Source organism: Pygocentrus nattereri, chromosome 25 (assembly GCF_015220715.1).
Source record: "Pygocentrus nattereri isolate fPygNat1 chromosome 25, fPygNat1.pri, whole genome shotgun sequence".
Taxonomy (NCBI): domain Eukaryota; kingdom Metazoa; phylum Chordata; class Actinopteri; order Characiformes; family Serrasalmidae; genus Pygocentrus; species Pygocentrus nattereri.
This window is the reverse complement of record NC_051235.1, coordinates 16,677,312-16,701,280: the sequence shown is the minus strand read 5'-3', so window position 1 is coordinate 16,701,280 and position 23,969 is coordinate 16,677,312. Positions and strand designations below refer to the sequence as shown.

Genomic DNA, 23,969 nt, shown 5'->3' with positions numbered 1-23,969 from the left:
CCAATTCAGTGAAAAATTGCAAATTTCAATGTAGAAAATATCCAAAACAGCTACCTCTATTGCAGCTCTTAGCATTTCAAGCCAATTAATTGTTAATACTATCACAAACAACTTGGCTTTGGCTTTAATTAGCAACTTTAGCAACTTAAATTAAGTAACTTTGAACATTAATAATTAAAAAAGTACACTCTCATGTGAGGTAAGCGAACGGTCTGACAATCCAGTGTTCCAAATGTGGGCGCCTTGTAACACAGTAAGCTATTAAGAACTTAATGTTCATACACATATAAGGTACATGGCTACTGCAGTCACTCCTGCCAGACTTATCTTTGCTACACTTTTGAGTGCTTGAGTTTTCACTCATGCACTTTATGACAAAGTCCTTGTCAAAGATATAGGCTTACAGTTGTATGCAGAAGTTTGGGCACCCTGATCAAATGACATGTTTTGCTGATTTTCTAAGTGAAGATAAGTTAACGCATTCTCTACAGAGAACACAGTTAAGCACATTTTAGTGCACAATTACTGTTTATTTGCTAAATGTGATTCTGCGAAAGTTACAGCAAATTTTTTATGTTTTTTATGATAAACTGTTAAACATATTTAATTCTGCACTACAATTGGCAGAACAGTACATATTTAAGTGTGTTCTCTGCACAGGATGTGGTCAATTATTTTCAATTAGAAATCAACTAAAAATCTTATTTGATCAGTGGTGTTCAAACTTTTGAATACAATTGTATGTACCTATCTCAAGGATGAGAATCAGTAGGTTATAACAGAGAGAGGTTTTGAGGATGCTTGGTATATTGAGTGCCCACTCAAGGATTTTTCACTTAGAAAAATGGTGTTTACTGCAAAATATGTTATGCTACTTGTATTCTTTACATGTTGAAAAATAATTGATTTAAAATTTAAATACATTTGACACATTTTACAAAACAAATGAGGCAAACCAAATTTAATTCTGAGCCTGATTGATAGGCCGACTTCATCAGGGACTTCAGCTCTTTAGCGTTGTGAAGACCTGGCACTTTTTGCACTTACATACATGTAAAATTCAGATAAATGCACAAGTGCATGCAGGACTGAAGCAGCAGGATTGTTTTGTTATGACCACGCGGGTCACACTTAGCGTGCACTGTTGCATGTGAACTGGACTCACATGAGTGTGAGCGGATCTTCTGTTAGGGGTCATTTTTCATACCAATACCGATAACATTTGTGTGCTATGGTTGGGTGATGTCTACCTAACTGGCATAAGGAGATGTCTACTGGGAAACATCTGCTATTTTTACAATGTCATGCTTTAACAACAGAAGAAACCTTTTCAGTGCTAAATAGAACCATTGTCAAAAAGGTTTTATATAGAACCATGTAGAACACACATTCTCCATTGAGCTGAAAAACAATTTGACCATGCAAAAAACCATTTAAACACAAAATGGTTCTATATAGAGCTCACTGTTCTATGTAGAACCAATGTGCAATCATTGCCTCTGTGTGTGTGTGTGTGTGTGTATGTGTGTGTGTGTGTGTGTGTGTGTGTGTGTGTGTGTGTGAGTTAACACCCTACAGGCTGCACAAACCCCTAACACACAAACCGTGTGCACACACCTCTCACACCTGTCCGCTGGCCTCATGAACAAATGGCAGAAGGACTCTTCTCCAGATGGAGCACGATTAGCTTTTTCTTAGTAATTAAAGTGTGTGGGCTCTGGCAGGCGATCAGATGAGCAGACGGCGAGAGAGATCGTGACATTAACAGAGACCCACAAAGGCTTACATAAATATTAGCTTTCCCTGTGATGAGTAATACAGAAAGAGATCCTCTCTCGATCTCTCTGGCTTCCTTTGTAAAGCTCTGGATAATGTTTATCATGGTGTTTTGAAGTCAAGGTTGTGTTTATGGCAAATTACTTTAGAGAGGTAGTTCAATAGGCATTGTTTATGAAGTTTAAAAAGAGACATACAGTTGGTCAGATGTCTATATGAACACAGGCACAATGCAATATATGCTTTGAGGAGAGTGAAATATTTGCTGTGGCAGAAATGACAATTCCATTTATTGCTGCAGATTATCACTACAACTGCATGCAGCCCCACCCACTGCATACTAGTGAGTCTCAGGGTTAATAAGTGTTATCCTGATGGTAAATGTTTGTAAAGGCTTGTGCATCCATCTAATGACTGTGTCTGTTGCTGTTGTTAAATGAAGTCTTCCAACGACATGGCTGCTGGGCTGTTACACATTTCAGAATCTGATCAAGTCTGAGTGAAAGCTTTGTCTGAGACTGGGTTATATTCACTATATAGTGTGCTATTTTTCTCTATTTTGTCAGGGTGTCTGGAAACATAGTACAGAAACCCAGTGCACTCAAACAATTCTTCAATAAGTAGTATACAAGCAATGTACCGTAGGGGATAGGGGATAATCATAGTAAACTGCGCTGTTTGGTTTGAAGATTCACATGCAGCTTCTCTAAGGAGGATTACCGAGCCCAGCTACAATGGCACTGTCTCTACAGACCTGTTTTCACACCTGTTAGAGATGTAAGTAAGTTCTTTTCATGTGTGCAGTCAAATTCAACGGTTAAAGTACGATGGTAACATGCCCTGTAAAGTGCTTATGCAAAGGAATCTGCATTCACGCAGTAACGTGCAAACACTGTCAGTGTCTGACATCACTTACTACCATAAATTCTGCTCCCTATAAAAGTGTTCTAGTGTGGTGATTAGTGGACCAGTTCAGACGCAAAACAAGACTTTGTAGTGGTCAAGACTGAGATAAGACTAAGACCATGTACCTTGTACATTCTATATCATTTGCTGACCAAAGAAAAATACGTACTTCCAAAATGGTTACTTGACGGGAGACGGCAGAAATGTCCTTCACTTTATTGTCCTTTGTCTGGAGTGGTCCTTTGTAAATGATTAATAAACTCTTAACAGATTATCAGTGACACAACAACAACATATCAGTGATGTAGCAGTAGCGAAGCATCTGAATACATTGAAGTAAATATCTTGATGTTCTGTTGATACATGACTTACATAAAGTAGATGTATTGTTAATATGTTAGCATGATTCCATTATGCAAAGCCTAACCTTAGCCAACCTCACCCATTATCCTAACCCTAACCTTAACCCTGACCCTAATACTAATGCCAACCTTAACCTCAACCCAAAAACCTGACCATAAACCTCATATGTTTTTGACATGTTACTGAGAGTCTGTTGAGTGTTTTTTAATCTGAAAATGACCACTCAAAAAGTGTCACCTTAACTTTATATTAAGTGTCTTTAATAACTGCGTAGTTACACATGAATAACATGCAACAACACTGTAATTACTGATTATTTAGTCATTGTTAGTTATGGATTACTGAAGTACAGCCTATGTAATGACGCATATCTACTTCAGTTTTGCCTCATGTAATTACAATGAAGTGCATCGTCATGGGAACTTTTCTGTAGCGTAGTGTTAAAGTTATACTTTAAAATAACTTTAAACAGTTCCTGTGTGGTTGTTATGTAGGTAATAAAAAATAAAAATGTGTAATACTGTAGTGGTAATATAGACATTGTTTTGGGGGAAATGCAACACATTTAATTGATATCATAAAGTTACATGTTAAGACAAGGGGACATCTGCTGTACAGTCACATATACATAAGAGAATGGTTTAAAGCTGATACTGCTTAGAGAAGCTGACAGATACAGTGTAAATAATATCTTAATGTAAGTTATTACACAGTTCCTTTTATTGGTGGCAAAAAAAACAAATCCTGAAAAAAGCTGCTGTTCCAGTCTGATTACCTAGTCTTGTTACCCTTAGTAACAAGTACCTGTAGTTACATTAGAGACAATAGGCTCTTACAACAATTACACTTGTGTAATTACATGAGGCGTAACTGAAGTTGATATACATGCATAAATACATATGCTGTACTTCTGTAATCCATCCTTGACAGTGACTCAATCATCAGTAGTTACATTGTTGTTACATACGTTCTTCACATGTAACTACACAGTTCTTAGAGACACAATATAAAGTGGGACCCCTTATTTTTAATGTAAGTTAATGTAAAGAGACTTTAGTCTAAGTAATTTCTATTCGTCCGTGCTATTAGTCCTCTGGAGCATTTCTGTTAGTCATCATGAAATTTTCACTCAGCAATAAACTGTTTACAGGGCTTAGTAGCCTGGCCAAGAAGCCAAATTAAATGAGCCTTTAAACTGTTCAAATGATTTAGAAAGCAATCATATTAGCAAAATGTTAATCATGTTAGTAAAATGAAAGCGTAGAAAATTAAATGCTAACTGAACTACATTACAAAACAGAGAACTATCAAACTGAGTTCAGGGATCAATCATTATTCTGCCAATATAGACATCATTGGAGGTTATTAGTTGATAGAAAAGTATATACCAAACTGACTTCCCTTATCTAGCTGTTAGTTAGCCAGCTAGCTATCTAACATTCATCTTAATTAGCAAGACTACCTAATCTGCACAGCAACAAGCTCGCTACCAGAGTAGCCATACACATTAGCTTGCTAAAACACTGCCATATGAGTTTATTGTAAGCATTTAATTTAAGAAATACTGAGGAGAACTGCAGCAAAAAACAGTGAAGCAGAAGTGCTAAGAGCACAAAGCACAGGTAGCGACAGTGACAGAGAAAGAATATTATTAATTATTATTATATTATATCCTTAATCTGGCTTTGAACTGTTATTTCTGGATACAAGTGATAGTAAGATTATACTCTGTCCCTTCTCTAAAACGTATTGAGAATCACCACCTAAATCAACTATATAAACCAAATAACAAACATCCTTATTATTATTAAACGAAAACAGTAATAGTAACATTCTGACCTGCCCTGAGGTGATGTTTAAGGTTTGGAACCACTGAACATCCACAAACAAATAATACTCAGTTAAGCCTCTTAGAAAAGTTAATTAGATCCTCAACCAGCTGTGAATTCTATTTAAACATACATAGAAATGACTGCTTTAATCTGAGCGTTGTTGATAATCAATACTGATAAAAGTTTCCAGGTCTAAATGATGTTGAGACTGAGACAAAACTTTCATATGTAATGAGTTCATATTTAGAAATGAAGCTGCAAAATATATTGTTTTGAATTAATTGTTTATATGATGTCAAGAACACCAACAACAACAGTTTAGCCCCACAAATTCATATAGAAATTCTAAGGAGCGATGCCTTCTAAATTAGGCACAATGCAAGACAGCAACACACAGGCAGTGTGCATATATAGACAGATAAAGATATAGCATATAGATATATAGATATACAGAAATAGTTACAAGCTGCTTCATTTTTAGTGATAAAGGTAGGCTGTAAAATGGTTATGTAAAAATTGATTGATTGTTTTTTGGTGCATATTACAAAAAAAAAAAAGATATAAATAAGCATCAATGGAAAAAACACCAGAAAATCGAAGGCATTTTAAGATCCTTTCAACCACCGACACATTGCCAGCACAATGCCTCTAATAACAATGCAAGCATTCAACACCCTGAGATCAATAACTTTACAATCCATCAATGCGCACATTCTACATTAAAGAAGAGATGAGCTTTCTGATAGATATGAGTTACTGTGTGTCATATTAAATACCAAATATACCAGTCAGCAATCAAGGCACAGATCCAAAAGACAGTGCGATACATTTCCATATAGGTGTAGCCAAAAGTATGAAGATTAAAGCAGCATTATGCGAGAATTGATATTGTTTGCTCTTGGACTCCCCCTACTGTTAAGACTGTTTTTCACTTTTATGTCACTGTTTTAAATACAAATCGCACTGTGGCGAAAAGGTGAAGGATACAAAATTCGTGTCCCCTTCATGTGCACGCAAATCATACAGGCATATGGATGCTAAATAACTGAAATCGTGAGTGCAGTCTGTAGTGGCCATATGCCTTATGAATTTATTTCTTTGCATGCTAGCGTGAAACGGGACTAAAGTTAATTGAAATTTGGCATCCAGTAAAAATACAAAAATCTGTGAGACAGGGATGATAGATAAGATTACAGCCTACACTGCAGTCTTAATAAATAACGCTGGCAGGGCTTTACATTCTGTTGTCAAATTTTCATTGCTTTCCTGATAGACTAGACTTCCTGGCATCCTTTCTTTTTATCTCTTTCAGCTCTCACTGGTAAAAGCCAGTCTTAGATTTTCTCTTGTCCGGTCACTCTCTCTTTGTCTTTTCCTCCAACAATTTCGTCTTCAGTCTTCTGGCAGTCTCTACCATGATGACCAAGTCATACCTAGCCGAAGACCCATAGTTGTGGATGTGTGACGTGGTGCTGTAAAGTGTTACGCAGTCCTCAGGAGAGTTGCCTGCTCCTCCAAAGTTACATAGTGCTATAGCAGGCTTTCCCCATTATATGTCAGTGTACCATTAATATGATTTTAAAGCTGTTACTTTACAGTAAAATTGTTACATAATGTTGTTTTAAATGGGTAATTTTACAGTGTAAGACTGAAAGTTCATTTGTCACAGCATTTTTTGCTCATTCTTTACCAAGAGCACTAGCAATTGTAAAAGGACCTGTTTAGGATGAAGCCCCGTGTTAGGAATGTGTCAGCAGAGCCGTTTGTTCACAGAGATAGTGGTCAGTGTTCACGCAGGTTTTTAGGGCCCATATTAAGAGAAACAGATTGTTCTATAGAATGTAAACATTGCTAAAGTTTTAAAGTGTACCATTTCCTTGTACAGTAAGTCCATCTATGGAAACTAAAATGCAAAAACAGACCATTTTGAATTCACTGTTTTTGTGATGTCACATTTGCATACATCCACCAATATAGCCTACTGCAGTTTAGCCTCAGATATTCATGCAGAAGTTATGAGGAATGTTTCAGCTCAGACTGCTTTATAAGCGAAGAGCATTACAGAGCAGTCAGTGAAAGCAGAGCTCATTTACATATATCAGCCTTATATGTATCAAGCTTAGTAAAAAAATAGCCTGTTTAATTCTAAGGGATAAAGAGAGGACAGAAAACGGTAATGTAAAAATGAACTATGACTGTTGTAGGCGCTATGTGTTTTAAAAAATAAAAATCTGCATCTCTGATTACGAAGTAATAAAATGGGGCTGTCAGTTGCAGTCATTCCTGTGAATTTCAAAGTACAAAAGATCAATGAATTCATTCTCTGGGGGCACCCTTTCCACAAAAATCACCAACGGACAAATGCGAGGTACTCAATGGGTTTAAAATGAGAATGGAATCCAATATTTAGAGGAAGTAAGTTAAGGTCAGCCTATTTTTAGCTCACAACTCTCCCACAGAGTTGTTTTTTTTTTTGCATGATTCTGGGGGCAGTGCATGAGGGGAGTTGACTCACCAGTTGACAGTCCTCCAGAGAGTTGACCAGCTGGGCATTCTGACAGGAGAGGATGGCACCGGCCAGGTTCAACATGACGCAGACCGCTGACAGCAACATGAAGAAGGTGATCTATGGAGAGAGAGGGAAAGAAAGCGAGAGAGAGGACATGGGCTGTCAGTTACATGACCTTTGAGGGTAAATGGGGACTTTAAACAAAAACAACAGGGCGCAATCTAACTCCCCATTAGCTCTACATCTGTTACAGCACAACACGTCTCAAATTCTGCCATGTCACGCCCCTTTGGTACGACTGGAAATGCATTGCTAGGATTAGGTTAAAGTAATACTTTGATGAAAAAAATGAGCGCATATTTAGCCTGTCAGCGAAGGGTCGTGGGTCATTCTATCAATTGCCTCGGCAAAAGGGTTACAAATGTGTAATTTAACTGTCTGTCACATTAAACAAGTTCAGTGAAGTAATAACACCAGTGGCCGTAACACTGCTGACCATAGCACCCCCGACATAAAGATTAGAATCTGAACTTTTCCACAATACAGTCTACAACCACTGTACTTTCAAAGTCACATTATACACAGAAAATTCCACATATCACTTTTACTTCTTTTCAGTTTTAAGTTTCATGTATCAAGAGTTGCACCACTGGAACATCACTGCACCAGTGAGGAATTTTGGAATAGTGCCAAAGTTTGTTAACTGAAATCATGGTCAGTCTACATGCTGCTTTTTAAGGGGCCCACATCGCATGAAGCTGTCAGAATTTTAGCCAAATTTTCAGAATTATAAAACGATTTCACCAAAGAGACAGTCTTTCATCCTTTAAGAAGTCATTCTAAAATGAAATGTTATGTTTTTGTGAAACTACTGACAAAAACAAGCATTTGTATTTTACATTTTCGAATTTGTATTTGTAGTTTTGTAATTGTAAATGCATTTTATAATTTAAGCTCATCAGAATTGTTTCTTTACATAATAATAATTTACTTTAGCTGTGAAGTCACATTCTGTCTAAAACGACTAAAATAAAAAAAAGAATGATCAAAGCTTTTGTTTGTTCATTTAAGAAAACAAAAAAAGCATACAAAGACAGTAGATTTTGGTGGTTTATTCTGGAGCTACAAAGCTAATAGCTAGCAAAAAATAAAAGCTTATATTCAATACCCCACTGAAAATGGACAAATCATACAAAACTCAGACTTCAAGTTGGCTGCTACTGTTTTTAGCTATACAATGTGCTTTTGTTGATTGTGACATATGACAGTATATCATACAACTATTTAATTACTTAACAACTGATACAGTGGAAGCAACAGTGTCATGCAGGTATGATCATTATCTGGGTACACAGCCACACAATAAAATTACATATTACAATTATATGCTGCATATTGCAATTGAATATTTCATTTAATACATTGAAGAAAATAGTGAACGCTTAAAGGGGAATTCAATAGATTTTTCGACATTGAGACATGGTTGCATGGTTAAGATGTGAACTAAGTCATTGAGAGTTTTGGTGTGAAATGCTCTGTTCTAGAGATACTTGTTGATTCAGAATTGTCCACATGGAAAAAATCATCTCTGAAGAAAATGTATGCATTGAGATAAATATTTTATCATTATCAACATATCATACATAAAATTAGACAACACATGTTGAATCTCTCATTTTGGACAGTAAATGAAAGGACTTCAGGATGTAGAAATCTTTACAACAAACTTCTTCACATCAAACCATTCTGAATGGCTTTCTGTACATCTCAATGACTTAATTATGTAGGACTTTTGACTAACTGGTGGAATTTCTCTTTAATGTCACATGGTATACAGTTTTATACTGTGCGATAATCATCATGATAATGCGGCCACTGGCATAAATGCAAATTGTGAAAGAATTCTTTGATCATGAGCTCAAATCGGTGGTCCTTGAATGTTTAATGTGTCATGCTTCACTACGGATTCACTGCCTCTGCCAGCAAAGACAGCCTATGATAAGGTTCTGGCAGTGCCAGAAATTTTAATCCAAAATCTCAGTGTCCTCTGCTACAACACACATCTAAAAACAACCAATAAGGTGCAGCCTGAAATGATGAGAGTGTGCAAGTCGGAGCGAGAGGTAATAAATGAAGAACAGCTCTAATCTCTCCTTCTTAGCCATTTAATTTCAATGCATTGCCAGTCTTATGCTGTTTGTTTTTTTGCTTGCATGGCTCTATTTTTCAACAAAAAATAAGGTGCACCAAGAATGTCATCAAGTTCTTGCATCTCAAATCTGTCACTAGAAAACCTTCATCGTATAATCTGCCATGCACTCTGATGTGGAGCCTGACCAAGATTTTACTTGCAGCAACCCACGTAGTAAGTACTGTGTAATGTGTAGGATGATATGCAGTAAATGTTAAATGTAAGTGCAGTAAGTGTAAAATAGGCTTTAGTCACTGACTCCTCTTTCTAGCTGGGTCTCCCCACCATATAATGCTAACAAGAGGGTATAGACTAGCACATGCATCCTCTGAGAGACATGTGAGACACACCATGTATAAAATTTTTTACAATCTACTGATAACACAACAGCGTTGGACAGCTCAATGCTTGGAGGAGAACACTAACGGCCAATTCTGGTACATCAACCAGCAGATGCCTACACTGGCTGGCACCATGCTGATAAAAAAGAGAGGGAGGGTCATCCTACCCACCCAGAGAAAGCTATCATGCTTTTGCCGACTCCCAGTTACGCTGTGGTAGCAACGGCCACAATTACAACGATTAACTAACTAACAGCTGTTCATCTCTAATAGGCCATTAGCTTCCATTTAAAACGGTAAAAAGACTGAGAAGCGTTTTTTTTACCAAACTATCACTTGAGTGTCTTCTCACTGAGTGGACAGTCTCTATGTGTCCACAAAACTAATCATCACTTTTACAATTCATTTAGCAATTAGCAAGAGTAGCCCAATAACAACCTCTTTACTGCAACAGATGTGAGCTAAGAGGGTCAAAGGTCATATCTGGCTGATTTAAAAGGACAAGGGCCAGATGTGACCGATAATTAAAGAAATCAATAATCAATAAGGAAAACAATAAACTTTCACTGCGCAAAAAAAAAAGAAGAAGACTGCGCTTGCATTAGCCAGACAGACAGCACTTAATACACAAAGCAAATGAACACAGAGATGGAACAGGGCCTTCTGGGCCTTTTGTCTCATTGCTCTTGACAAACTACCTCTTGTGCAATCCCCAAGTAGACTGGAGTCTGATACGTGCTCCGTGACTTATGGTCATCTGGAGAAACCAATCTCTCCCTAATTCCCCTCCCCATATCCTCTCCGCGCAGGCTGATAGATCTCGAGGGCAGCCATTTCTCTGCTCTCTCCTCCTCCGGCACAAGTCGCACAAGCTAGTTCCTCTCCTCGCTCTCACTATTAAAAAAATTCTCTTTATTTCACAGCTGACAGTGCAGGGATATCAATCGTTCCAGAAGAAATACAGAGAACGTTCTGGCTCCTTTAAATCACACTTGGTGTGTAATAGAATGGGCTTAAAGCTGTCATGGTCAGCCCCCCACCTGCTAGATTACTGGTCAGCCCACTGAGCTGTACATCAGCACTGGCCTTCAGGAACTCTGCGGCGATTTACTACAGTAGGGCCGAACCTGAGGAGATATTAACCCTAGAACGCCAGAGAGCAGAGCGAGAGAGACAGAGAGAGAAAGAGAGAGAAAGAGAAAGAGGCAGAGAACTGAAAACTGATATGAGGGAAAGCGGGAACCTGAGAATGAAAAAAGGAGAGATAGGGAGAAAGACACAAAGAGAAAGTTGACAGTTTGTGGGAAACAGAGGGAAAAAAGAAGTTGAGAAAGAGAGAGAGAGTGAGAGAGAGAGAGAGAGAGAGAGAGAGAAAAGGCAAAAAGAGAGCAGTAAAAAAAACGGATGGAACAAATGAGAAAGAAAAATGGAGATGGAAGGAGAAAGAAATAGACAGATGAATGGAGAGAAGGAAAGAAACAAAGAGAAAAGGGGATCTAAAAGGGAAGTCAACATAAGGCAACGGAGAGAAAAAAGGTAGAGGGAGAAAGAATGAGAAAGATTGGGAGAAAGAGATACATAGAAAAAAAGAAACACAGGAGAGAGAGAGACGAAAGAGAAAAGAGAGACAGTATGACTGAGACAAAGACAGAAGGAACGAGACACAGAAAGCAAGAGAGGGGCAGAGAGACAGAGGAGGAGACAGAGAGAGAGATGATGAATGTACACTGAGAGAGAGAGAGAGAGAGAAAATGGGGGTAGTGAGAAGCAGTAGTAGTGGGCTAAAGGACACAGGCAGAGAGGTGTATGGAGGTGTAGTAAACAGATGAATGAGATAAGGCTCTGTGCTTTCAGACTGGCAGTAAATTGGAAGATGGAGAGGCTGATTTGAGAGCGCGGCTCCAGCTCCTCCAGGGCCTGCGACGTGAACAGGAAACAGCATCATGCTTCACTTCCTCTGCGCCAGATAATGCCTGAGCGCTATGGAGATTCACCAAACCAACTGCTGTAGCTGAACTACTGCCCCGTGGTTGTGGGAAGGTCACGCAGACAACACATCACATGAATACAGCACCAGTCAAAGTCTGGACACGCCTGACTGGATATATGTTTTCACATCCACCTAAAGGCCTCAAATTATTTCGAAGACAAATATAAATAGTGAAGCCGATATCAAACCATAATTTTACTTCCAAAACAAATATTAAAATAGAAAGATCTCTTTTTTATTTGCCTTGCAACAAATAGCACTTTAAAAGATGTCTCTTTAAAAGTTCTTTAGAAAAGAAAATGATTCTATATTGAACCACTGACACTCAAAGAACCCTTTGTAAAGGGCTTCTGGTAGTGTGAGATATTTCTCCAGATTGATGGAGAATTTGTTGTACATGATTCTTTTCAAAAAGGGTTCTATATAACACCAAAAAGGGTTTGGTGCCCTTAGACAGTAGAACCAATAGAACCATCTGCAGCACATTCTACACCAATCTGAATAACATTTTAATGATGCAAAGAACCCTTTACTGATGCAAAAGGTTCTTTAAGCACTAACAGTTCTTTAATATCTGTTACTTTCTCTTTTTGTGTTCACTATTATTCTCTGTGTGTGTGTGTGTGTATTATTCTGTTATTGTGGAAATAGTAAAAATAAGGAAAACTCTATGTTGACTGGTACTGTGCACTGTAAGTGAAAAACTGAGGAACTGGAAAAATACAAGGGTTGGATTCCATTAGGCAACCCACATTCATCATGTTGTGTAATCTTATTACAGTTCAGAATGTGCAGCTCATAGCTCAGCAATGACCATCCAGTTGACGTTCTCTAGTCAACTTGTGCCTTTCTGTGGTTTTCTTGTGTTCAAAAGAAAACCAGCTCTGAACTACAGATAAACTAGAGACCAAAATGAGGGTTTTATCACTGAGACTAACTGATGACTGACTCGATCTCTGACTTTGGATGTATGCCAGATACTTGAGACTCAAACTCACATGCCCAAAATTCAAGACTCGATTCAGACCCCTGAGACTGAAGACTCGACTTGGATTCGCATGCCAGGGGCTCAAGAACTGACTTAGATTGAGATCCAAAAAACTCAAGACTCAATTCAAGACTCAAGACTCGACTCAAGACTGAGACTGAAGACTTGGAATCTTGGACTAGCACACCAGGGACTCAAGACACAAGTTAGATTCAGACCCCAGAGACTCAAAACTTGACTTAGACCCCAGAGACTCGAGATTCAACTCAGATCCCAGAGACTTGAGACTTGACTCGATCTCAAATACCAGGGACTCCAGACTCAACTCAGACTCACATACCAGAGACTGGAGACTTGGCCCGTAATCACATGCCAGAGAATCAGACTCAGACCTCAGACACTCAATTTGACCAAGCCAAGAAACTCCAGACTTGACTCAGACTCCAGAAACTTGTCTCTTGATGCAGACTTGAACCCCAAAGACCTACGACACAACTCGGACCCCAGAGACCAATGAGTTGGCTCTGACCCCAAAGACTCAAGATTTGACTTGAACTCAAACCGCGAACACTCAAGATTCAACTCCGACTTGACTTTCTTAATTAAGACTTGGACTCGCATGAATTAGCTTGTGAACATCTCAGTTTAGGGATGTAACAATGCACTGTGACACAATGTGAATATTGTCTATTCAAGTATATCATCTGTTCCACTTAACAAACCACTCCACCAAAAAATCATGTTGATCATCACTCCTTCTACTGTAATTAAACCTGGATTAAACCTGGTTTAATACAGAATTTTCATCTTTAGACATTATCACTGCTTTATTTGCGATCTTTATTAGAGATCTTTATGATCTTTATTAGACCTTAACATCAGCTGATTTTATTGCTACATTATATATCAATTGGTCTGTATTAGAAACGGCATGTGTTTTTGTGATAATTAGGCCAAAAATGGTGGGGCGCCACTCATTTTTGCACCCTCCTGACAATCTGTTGTTTGGGATGTTTTTCTCAAGTTATCATGAGCGTGCTTTCACACCCAACACAAGAGCGAGAAGCCTCATACTGGGAGCTGCCGCAGCCACAGAGGAAACATCTTCATCACTTTCGGTGGGGAACATATCAGAGCGCAGCTGACGCCCAACATGCAGCGAAGGCAGTAATGACTCTGATTGTGCATGGAGGAAAATGAAAGGACGTGGCTGTATTGGAGCAGTGCCTCTGATGAAGCAAACCTTAATGGCCCACTCCCAGAGTCCCTCTTTTATTGCAAGCTGAGCATAGCAAATCAAATACACCGCTCAATCTATTGCTAATTTATTCTTCCAGGAGCACAGAGATGGAAAAATGTCCTTTTTCTGCAGCCCCTTTGTAGTGGGGGAGAGTAAAATTAAAAGAAGAATCTAGCTTCAATCAACTGTGGGAATTCAAGCCCCAATTATTAGATATATATTTTAATGTATTATTCCACTTTCTTATAGTTTTAACAGTATATGGTTAATGTGACCACTATATGACCACCTTATGAGAAACATCTACTACGTAGCTCCAACTTGACTGCAGCTCATATGTTGATGCACAATTTGTGCTAGCCATCCTCTAGCCCTTCTTTAATGGTCAGTTTCTGACAACAGAACTGCTCTTGGATGGATATATTTGGCTGCTGGACTGCTCTCAATCTAGCAGTGTAATTTTATTTTACCAGTGAGTGGAAGAACAAAGTTCAGTACTGTTACAATGCGTTTGGCTAGGCTAGCCTCAGCAAGCTAATTAACTTTGTAATGCTAACCATTTTTTTGAAGTCCAAGCGCACTTTCTAAATAATTGCTTTGTCTGGTGTGAGCTTCAGCTAGTTAACTAGCAAGTTAGCAGAGTTCAGCAGCCATTTGTAAGAGATGGAGCAGTCTATTGCATAAAGCCCAATTTTAAAGGAGTTTTGTCACCATTTTAACTTACAAATCTGCCAATTATGGTCTGTCCTTGGCAGGGATTGCCAGGATTTCTAAGCAAGTCGTCCTGCAAGCCAACATTGTGTTGACTAAATACCTCACCCTTCCAAATGGTCAGCAAACAAGCTTCCCTGGAGTTAAGGCAGTAATGGAATAGCCCTTAAGATAAGGTTTTGCCCTTGGTGGTATAGCCATACTGAGTTATTTTACAAATTGGGCAAAACATTCAGAAATGTCAGAAAGGCAACAGAGCAAGGTTCCCTTATTCAAAACAATGAGAGACAGAAAGTGGCAGTGGCCATTTTACTAAACTCAGTTTAAGCCTCATCTGGATTAACATGGATTTTCAATAGAGGATCACAGTTACTAGTGAGATTCCGTCCAATGTTAGGTGTCTGGTCCTGTGAAACAGCCTTGAGATGTAATGAAATAATATACTGTAATATCATTATTATGAGATTATGATCCTGTAACCAAAGCCCGGACAATGCAGCATGAGATGATGCCTCGTTGCATAATGTGACATAAATCAGAATGATCGATGTGTTTATTTGGCGCATTAGCCGGCACTGACAGAGTGAAATGTCCTTTTGAAGCGCTGACTCCGGCGGGTCCCAGCCCTGGCAGACTAATTACCCAGCCTGGCTCCATGCTGCTGCTTCCTAATTACCATGTGGGATTCCATATCACTGTTTAACAGCTCCTCATTAATTACTGCCCCAGTGCCGCCCGCATCCACGGCAGACAGAGAGACGCGCCTGGCGTCACCATTTCACACATGTCAGTGTTTATGAGCGCTGGCAGTTTGGGCATGGGTCTGGAGGGTGAAGTGAGAGGACAAACTGGACCACTTTACCAAACCCAGGTTAACTCCTTCACCAGACGTCCATTCGTTCCAGCTCGTTCCAGTGATGTATTCAATAATATACAGGCAATCAAACTTAAAAAAAAAAGTTGTAATTTCAATTATATGTCTAGTTTGTCTTAGTTTTACACTTTCTGTACACTTCAGCTGTAAAACATGCCCAATAGTACTGTGCATACACAAGAACACACTGGTTTACAGTAAAAATACTGTTAATACTTTAGTTTTTCAAAAACATGTTTCCACACCTCCAAAGTTTAGTCTTAGAAGTTGGCTGCATTTTGTGTTTCTCATGATACAAGTGATCACATACATTCAGTGATGTTGAAGTCTGGACTCTGGGGTGGTCAGTCCATTATCCTAAGAATGCCAATGTCTTCTCATAGTGGAAGGATGGACAGAAACACCTGTCCATTTTTTAAGATCTGAAGCACGGGTGTAGCTTGATCTTGATCCTGTTTTCTTCACATCTTTTCATAACTTTTTTGACTCTAGTTTTGGAAACTTATTCTCCTTTGACATTCCTCTTGCTTGTGCGAGTGGATTGCCTTGTATCTAATCTTTTCAGAAATATCTTCTGAAAAAGGAATATCTTGTACTTGGCTGTTCTGACAGCAAATTAAATAAATGAAGCCTGGCCTCTTACTTTTGCACAGTTCTGTATTAGTAATTGCTGGAAAAAGGTATCAAAATAATTGAATAGTCTTAAGATTAGTAAGCCTAGAGTTTAAGGGGTTAAAGTGTTCAACCCTAGGCTTGTTATGCAGCTATTTATCTTGAGACTTGATTCAGTAACTAATCATCATTGGCTCACCACTCTGAAACTAAGATGTAAGATACATAGGTATGAGGCATCCTTAAAGTTTAACGGGTTAAGCTTGCATTAGTATGGCATTTGGGTTTCATGTTAATTGAACAAAGATGGAGATTAGATTAGTAAGAGGCTGTCTGGATCAGTTACAGAGACAAGAGAGAGAGAGAGAGAAAGAGAGAAAGAGAGAGAGGGAGAGAGGGATGATTATAGACATTAGGTGACAGTGCAGAATAGTAGAACTGCATTGCAGAATAGGAAGACTCGCTGACTCCTTCACACACGCATACTGATAAGAAGAGTTCATTTCCGACCACCCAAACTGAGATATTGGAACACACATACCTTCCACCACACACACACACACACACACACACACACACACACACACACACACACACACACACACACACTCCAGTCTTATCATCTCTGGAGCAACAGGTGAGACCAGTGAGTGCCTGCAGATTAGAGAGCTGTGAAGCGCTCACTGCCAAATAGACTTCTATTAGCTTTACTTGGCCAAATATACCCAGAGAATATTTGCCATATTCTAACCAAACAGTCTCCACCTTAATAGTTTTTTAAAACAGAGAACAGAAACAGTAAAAGTTTTGCATTTATAACTTAAACAGGATTTCCTTCATGTAATAGTGTGTGAGGTGGTAGTATGCTCCTCTTAACTCCGAAAGAGTTTTAAAAAGCCCTTATTGGAAAAAATACTCTTGCATTATTCTTGCATTAAATTGTAGAACAAAAACTCACTCAAAGTCTACATCCAAATGTTTATTTAGGCCGTCTGTGTGCATGTTTTACTAAAGTAGAAGCAGATAAGGGCCATATGCAGCCTTAGCTCTTACGACTCAATCTATCACTGTCATAGCCATAAAGACAATTCAGCCATTACATGCAGACATTATGCAGACATAGACACAGATTGTTTTACCATATTTTTGAGGACTATGTCTACACCTTAATTTAACACTGGTTTTAACCTCAATAATCAAAAAGCAACCAAAAAATCATTGTTTTCCCAAAAAGTACTGCATTGGTAGCAACAGAGCAACCAAATTTTTATGTTTTCCAGTCATCATGAAAATATAAGGGGTGTTTTTCCTCTGCACCAAGTACCAGAGCCAAAAACTGGAATTATGCTTTTTCCACTGGACATTGGTCCAGTAAGGTTCCAGGTTTTATGGTTTTCTGTTCAAGCGTTCTCCTCTGTCTTTGGTAAAACTTTCAGTGGAAGTCAACAACTTTACTGAATACTTCACTCATGTTTTTATGACGTTTCTGCTCACACTTTCACAGTTGACAGAAAAAAATATGCTTTGCTTGATTCTGCATATGATTCTGTGTGAATGTAGACATCTGTGTGAGAGCATGAGTACAAAACAGTGCAGTATATTATTTCATGTGGAAAAACGCCCTGGGTCCTCATAAGGAACTAAATACAAGTGCAAACACACACAGACAGACAGACAGACAGACAGACAGACAGACAGACACACACACAGTACTCTGTTTCCACAGTGATTGGATTGGTCTATGATCCATGCTGTCCCTTTCAGCTTCTGCAATCCAACACAGGCCATAATGCTTGTGCCGACAGAGCAGTACCACTCAGCAACTCTGTGCTTGACATGGGAAATGTTACTGCTGCTCCATTTAAGGGTAGCGGAAAATTTAAATAAAAGGCTGGTGTATAGGAAGCTTAGGAATAGGAGCAGCAAATTATAGGTTTGTGGAGAAAACAAGTCTCAGCAGCTACTTCTCCCCAGAGGATTCACATAGCTGCTAAGCGCTGATTCTGAATGACTGAAACAAAGAACTTGCTCCATAGGGTTGTTAATAGCTACCGAGCTGCACCTCTTTTCATGTATACAGTCCACCTCTATTTGGTTGTAGAGACCCCCTCTATTTGTTTGTAGCCTCAACTTCTATACAGTCATAGAGTCCGCCTCTATTTGGTCATAGGGCTGACCTCATATTCAGTCAGAATTCTATTATTTACTATTTGGTTATAATCTCTACCTCTATACAGTTGTAGAGTCCAACTCTGTTAAGTTGAGGTCTCCACCTCTATTTAGATGTAGGGTCCACCTCCAGTTGTTAGAAAGTTAGAAAGTCCTCTAACATTTGTTTTAGCCAGACCACATTTTATGCAGAAGCACAAGATTAGATTGTAGACGAATTAGTAATCCACAGTTCATTTAATATTAAGATGCAGCCTTATAGTTTACATTTTATTTACTTTTTCTATGAATTTGTTTTTTATTTTATGTCATTCTAAGAAAATTATTGCCAAGCATTGCTCTCTATTTTGGTAAAAAATTATATAAAAAAAAAATTTAAAAAAAAAAAGTTAAAGTTATGTTAGCATTTACACTAGATTTCCAAAAGTATTCACTCGTCTGGCTTCACACGCAAAGAAAATGGGGGACATCCCATTCTTAATCTGTAGGGTTTAATATGATGTCAGCCCACCCTTTGGAGCTATAACAGTTTCAACTCTTCTGGGAAGACTTTCCACAAGGTTTAGGAGTGTGTTTATTGGAATTTTTGACCATTCTTCCATAAGCGCATCTGTGAGGTCAGACACTGATGTAGGACGAGAAGGCCTGGCTCACAGTCTCCACTCTAATTCACCCCTAAGGTGTTCTATCAGGCCAGTCAAGATTCAGAGTCATTCAGAGTTTGATATGAAATGGTGCATTGCAGAGAAAATGACTGACTCGTATTTCTTTACAATAGGAATGCAGGGCTAGAAGTCTACCTGGTGTCTACCACTTTGAGTTCAATTTACTATACAAAGTGACCAGTGAATCTACACATGTACTATGTTTTATGAACATGTTTTATGAGTCATGTTGATAATGGTGAAATAGTGGTAAATCTGAATTTTTTTTTTTGTTTATTATTTCACAGTATAACACCTTGCAGGCTCTTAAAACACATTTTAGGCCAAAACCTTATTTCAAAACTATCATAAAAAATGTTATCTGTGTTCAAAGCTTTCAGAGTGACTGTATCTCATGAGCGTGTAATCTATGTTGCAGATCCTGCTCTTTGAGTGCATGTGCACATATGCCTGCACATTCATGTGTGTCCATAGTGGGGCCAATCTAAACACAGTGCCATTGACCCTTGCCTGTGGATGCCCTCCCTGTGACCTTCACCCCTTAGGTGATACGAGGAGAACGTAAAGATAAATAAACGATAGTTAGCACAAGTTGTGAAAACAATGGTGATTTATCATGGTCAACCTATGAAATGATGACCTCTTGAATTCTAGAAGCCAGGTTGTGATGTGAATAGAAATTAGCATTTAGCAGTTCAATCAGCCCTATCTTACCTTGATGATACCGAGGCTTTGGCTTCATCGCTTTTAACACACAAAAATCTGTCATCAAAGTAGTTTCAACACAAGCAAGTCCATGGCAGCCAAAGTAAAACAGATCAGCACCTGGAACTGGAGTGTCTGATATCTGCACTCTATATAAAAGAAGATGCTGTCTTTATTGTTGGATGAACTGCAGTAGTTTCTGAGAGAGCATGTATTTACATTCCTATCTAAATTCATATCTTTCAGCAGAGTGGCAATAAAAATATTTGCTGCTCAAAATGGTCATTTGTGACAGAAGTTTAGATCATATTCAGGGCTGTATGCAATGACATTGAGAAATGAGTCCTGTACAAATACAACATGATTTCTTTATTTGTTGTGTACATACACCCATTCAAATACTGAGTCCTGGTAACCGTAGTCAGTTACGTAGTTTGTGAACTATTTTCTCCATGATGCGATATCTAACATTTCCCCACTGGCCAAGCCATGTCCTCAGTGTAGGTGTGCAAACTATAATATAGTTGAGTTTTTGTGTTTATGGTAGTTGTAGTCCAGTCAGGTGGTCCCAAAACTAGAGAGTGAATCCAAATCTGTCTGTAAACAAAGGGTCTTGCAAAAGTTTAGTTTGTTGTTTACATTTAGTTTGTTGTTTACATTGCTGTAAGAAAAACAATTATCTACAAATTGGCAACTTTACAGGAGAAGGCAAAATTGTTCCTTAACCCCTTAAAATGCCAGGCTTAGTACATAATAAGGCTTATTATTCAGTAACTACAGGGACTTCAATTCAAGCTGGCTCATCAATTCTTAGATCAAAAAACTGGAGTCCTGGAACTTTAAGGGGCTAATTTTAATGTTAGTTAATGCAAAAAGATTTTATTCCAAGCAATTCTGGAGCATTTTTATTACATCAATCATCAAAATTCTTTCACACAATATAAAGTGGAACTGCTTTGTTTAAATGATGAAAGAAAATGACATAGAATGAAGATACTTTTATAACGTGGGTCTTGCTTCAGACCACAAGCTGATTGATCTGATGAGAGTGTTGAAAAGAATTCCAAAGAGAACTTCAGTCAAAACTTGGTGAACCTCTGTCAAGGATCTAAGTGAATTACCTACAATTGTCATCAGATCTTCACAGTATAATTACGATTTTAGTTTACAGACCCAAACACTGAGCCAGACTTTCTTTTTGAGCCTGTGTATGAAAAACTCCCACGAAATTCGGCACGACACCTCAGAATTTTTTAAATTATTGATGATTTTAATGATGCACAAAAGTCCTATTTAAGTACTAGGAGCACCTCTTTGTAAGGAATCAGATTTTATCTGGAGAAAAAAATCAATATATTTCACACAATTAAAATGTAATATTTTACATACTGCTTCTGTTTCTTTTTTCACAGTTAATCATGCCAGTAATTGGCATTAATACACTTTAGAAAAAGTACTACGTCATTTTAATTTCAGTGCTACAATATTTAAATTTGTGCTATGTCACGCCTCATGCGGACTTCCACGGAGTTGTGAAGTCCATTTCCCATGAATCAATGGGAGGACATGTGACTTCGGACTTCCATATTGGACGCCGTATCCCAGGAGACAACAGGGGATCATGTGACCAGTGACGATCGGTCCTGAACCTATCTGCGTTCACAGTTGCTGGATTACTGAATGTTTTCACCTGTGTTTACTTGTAATATGATCACCGTAGTTTAGTATATGAGCCCGGGCTATAGATTTATAGGTTTAGTTGTTGTTTCTCTTGTAAACTTGCTGAGCGTTCCTTCTGATTTATCTGATTTTTGCCTTGCCCTTTTGGTTTTGTTTGCTGGTTTTGGATTTGTGTGTTTGGCCTCTTTTTGCTTGTTTCTTCAACACTGCATTTTGGATTGCCCTTTTGTTTAGTCTGCCTTGTGAGATGATCACCTTTGTGATCATCTATGTTCTTCTGGCTTTTACCCCCATATGTACTTTGACTTTGCCTCACGTAATTAAACCCACTTTTTTTAATCCACGCTCGTCTGGAACTGAATCCTCAAAACATTTGCAACATTTCTAGCACCAATGCTGCATGCTCTAAAAGTTAACACAAAGTCCTGATATTTGTATTCTTTACATATCAAAATGCCCAACAACACCACTGAGAAATTACTAACCTTTTAAGACCGGCACACAAACATGTGGATATTTCTTTTGAGTTTTTGTTTTTTATCTTTACTTTATTAAGCAATTCAATAATAAGCTCATACTGATCTGAATTATACTCTGAAAAATTAAAAAATAAAGGGAAATAGTGTATTTAAAAAAGCAAGCATTATAGCAGTGACAGAAGAACACAGTAGCATACAGAAGGTTCTGTTTTTACATGCTAATGCATTTCACTTGGACATGTATGCATAGTAACTCCCCTGGTAGCAGACGCAAAATGCTTAAAGGGTTGTCACCAAATTCTCTGGATTTATCGCCTGCAAGGAGCTCAGTTCAATATGGTTAGAGTAAATTAAAAGGCAGAAAGAGCTGCATTTCTGCCTCCACAGTACCGGGTTACAAAATAAGGAATCTTTTTATACACAGGCAGATTTATTCTAGCTGTCCTTTCTGGTCCCAGAGCAGCACAAATTAGTATTGAGTCTACAGCCCTGCCATTCATTTTTCAGTGATCTCAGGGAACAGGAGATCAAGCCAGGACTGCTGTTACGGTCTTGTTTTTCCTTCTTTGTTTGATTTTGTTTGCTGGTAGTGCGATGTTCCTTTCCTCCAGGCAACTAACTCTAAAGACACACACTGATCTACAGCCAGGTCACAAAGGTCAAGTTTCTCTCTATCTTCCTTTCTCTCCTCTCCTTGGACTCCCTTAAACTGCAGGCTGTTACTCAATTGTTAATCTGAAAGGGCCAATATTCCTCATTTTATTGTTTTCCTATGTCCTTTTTTGTGTGAATTAAAAACCTCCATAATTCATTTTGACAAGACCAGACCATGTGCAACCTAGAATTATCCCTTTATACTGTATTTAGAAATTAAACAGGCTATTTTTGTAATTGTGCTTTTAAGACTAAAGTGTAAATGAGCTCTGTTCAGATTGGCCACCCCATATTGTGCTTTAATCAGTTCAGTCTGAAACAGTCCTTATAACTTCAACAGGAATGGGTGAAGCTAAATTTCTATAGGCTGAATCGTTAGATAAATATAATTGCATTGGTTTTTGTGACATCACAAAAACAATGAACTCAAAATGGCCTCTTTTTCGCAGCCCTATGGAAAGTATGGACTGGAGAGTGAATGGTACATTATATTACACAAAGTTAGGAAAATGCTGGTGGTTTTCTATGAAATGGCCCGAGACATATTATTCGGTAACTACTATGAATTAATTGGTAGCTACTAAGGAACTAATATGAAGGCATCTGTAGAAGTGAGGAACTGAACTGTGGATCCACACACAGGGGGTTAAAATGAGTAGAGGAAATGACTAAATCCAGGCTGAACAGCAAATGATCCATGAATTAGCATGTGGCTTATTTAAGCCAGTAGCCAGGTAAAGAAAACAATTAATTTTTCATACATTGGTTATTATTTGACAGCTTCATCATGGGACCTTTCCTCCAGTTTCTGCTATTTTTCTGATAGAACACATGCTAGGTTTGCAGCAGCCCATTCACATTTGGCCTGTGCGTTTGTAGCATTTGGACCTAGAAGAACATTCAATTTGGCCTCACTTTCGCTTATCTGGCATTGTGCTGACCATTAGGATTTTTAAAAAGCCATTTATAGAAAAAACAACAAAAATGATCCATGGACAAATTCTGATTAACCCATAAATGGCCAGTACCTCTCAGCATGTCCTGGCTTCTACTTCATACACTCCAATAACCTATAATGGAACGATTCATCAAAAAAATGAAATGTGTAACATTTTCTCCACACCCCAATGTGCCAAGATATATTTGATGTTGACGATTTGCTGAGCTAAAAAACTAGTGAAACAGAAGTCAAAGGCCAACTGACTACTGGAATGAAAGGGAAACAATATACAAATTCCCTACATACACACACACACACACATACACACACACACACACACACAC

The 23,969-nt window shown here is 38.3% G+C and overlaps 1 protein-coding gene across 1 annotated transcript in view; it reads right to left on the bottom strand.

Moving 5' to 3' along the window:
• fam189a1 (family with sequence similarity 189 member A1) overlaps positions 1-23,969 on the bottom strand; it is a 264,171-nt gene that overhangs the window by 69,812 nt on the left and 170,390 nt on the right. Inside the window, exon 3 of the mRNA XM_017702715.2 lies at positions 7,393-7,503. Within this exon, the coding sequence (XP_017558204.1) occupies positions 7,393-7,503 (111 nt within the window). The remainder of the gene's footprint in view (positions 1-7,392; positions 7,504-23,969) is intronic.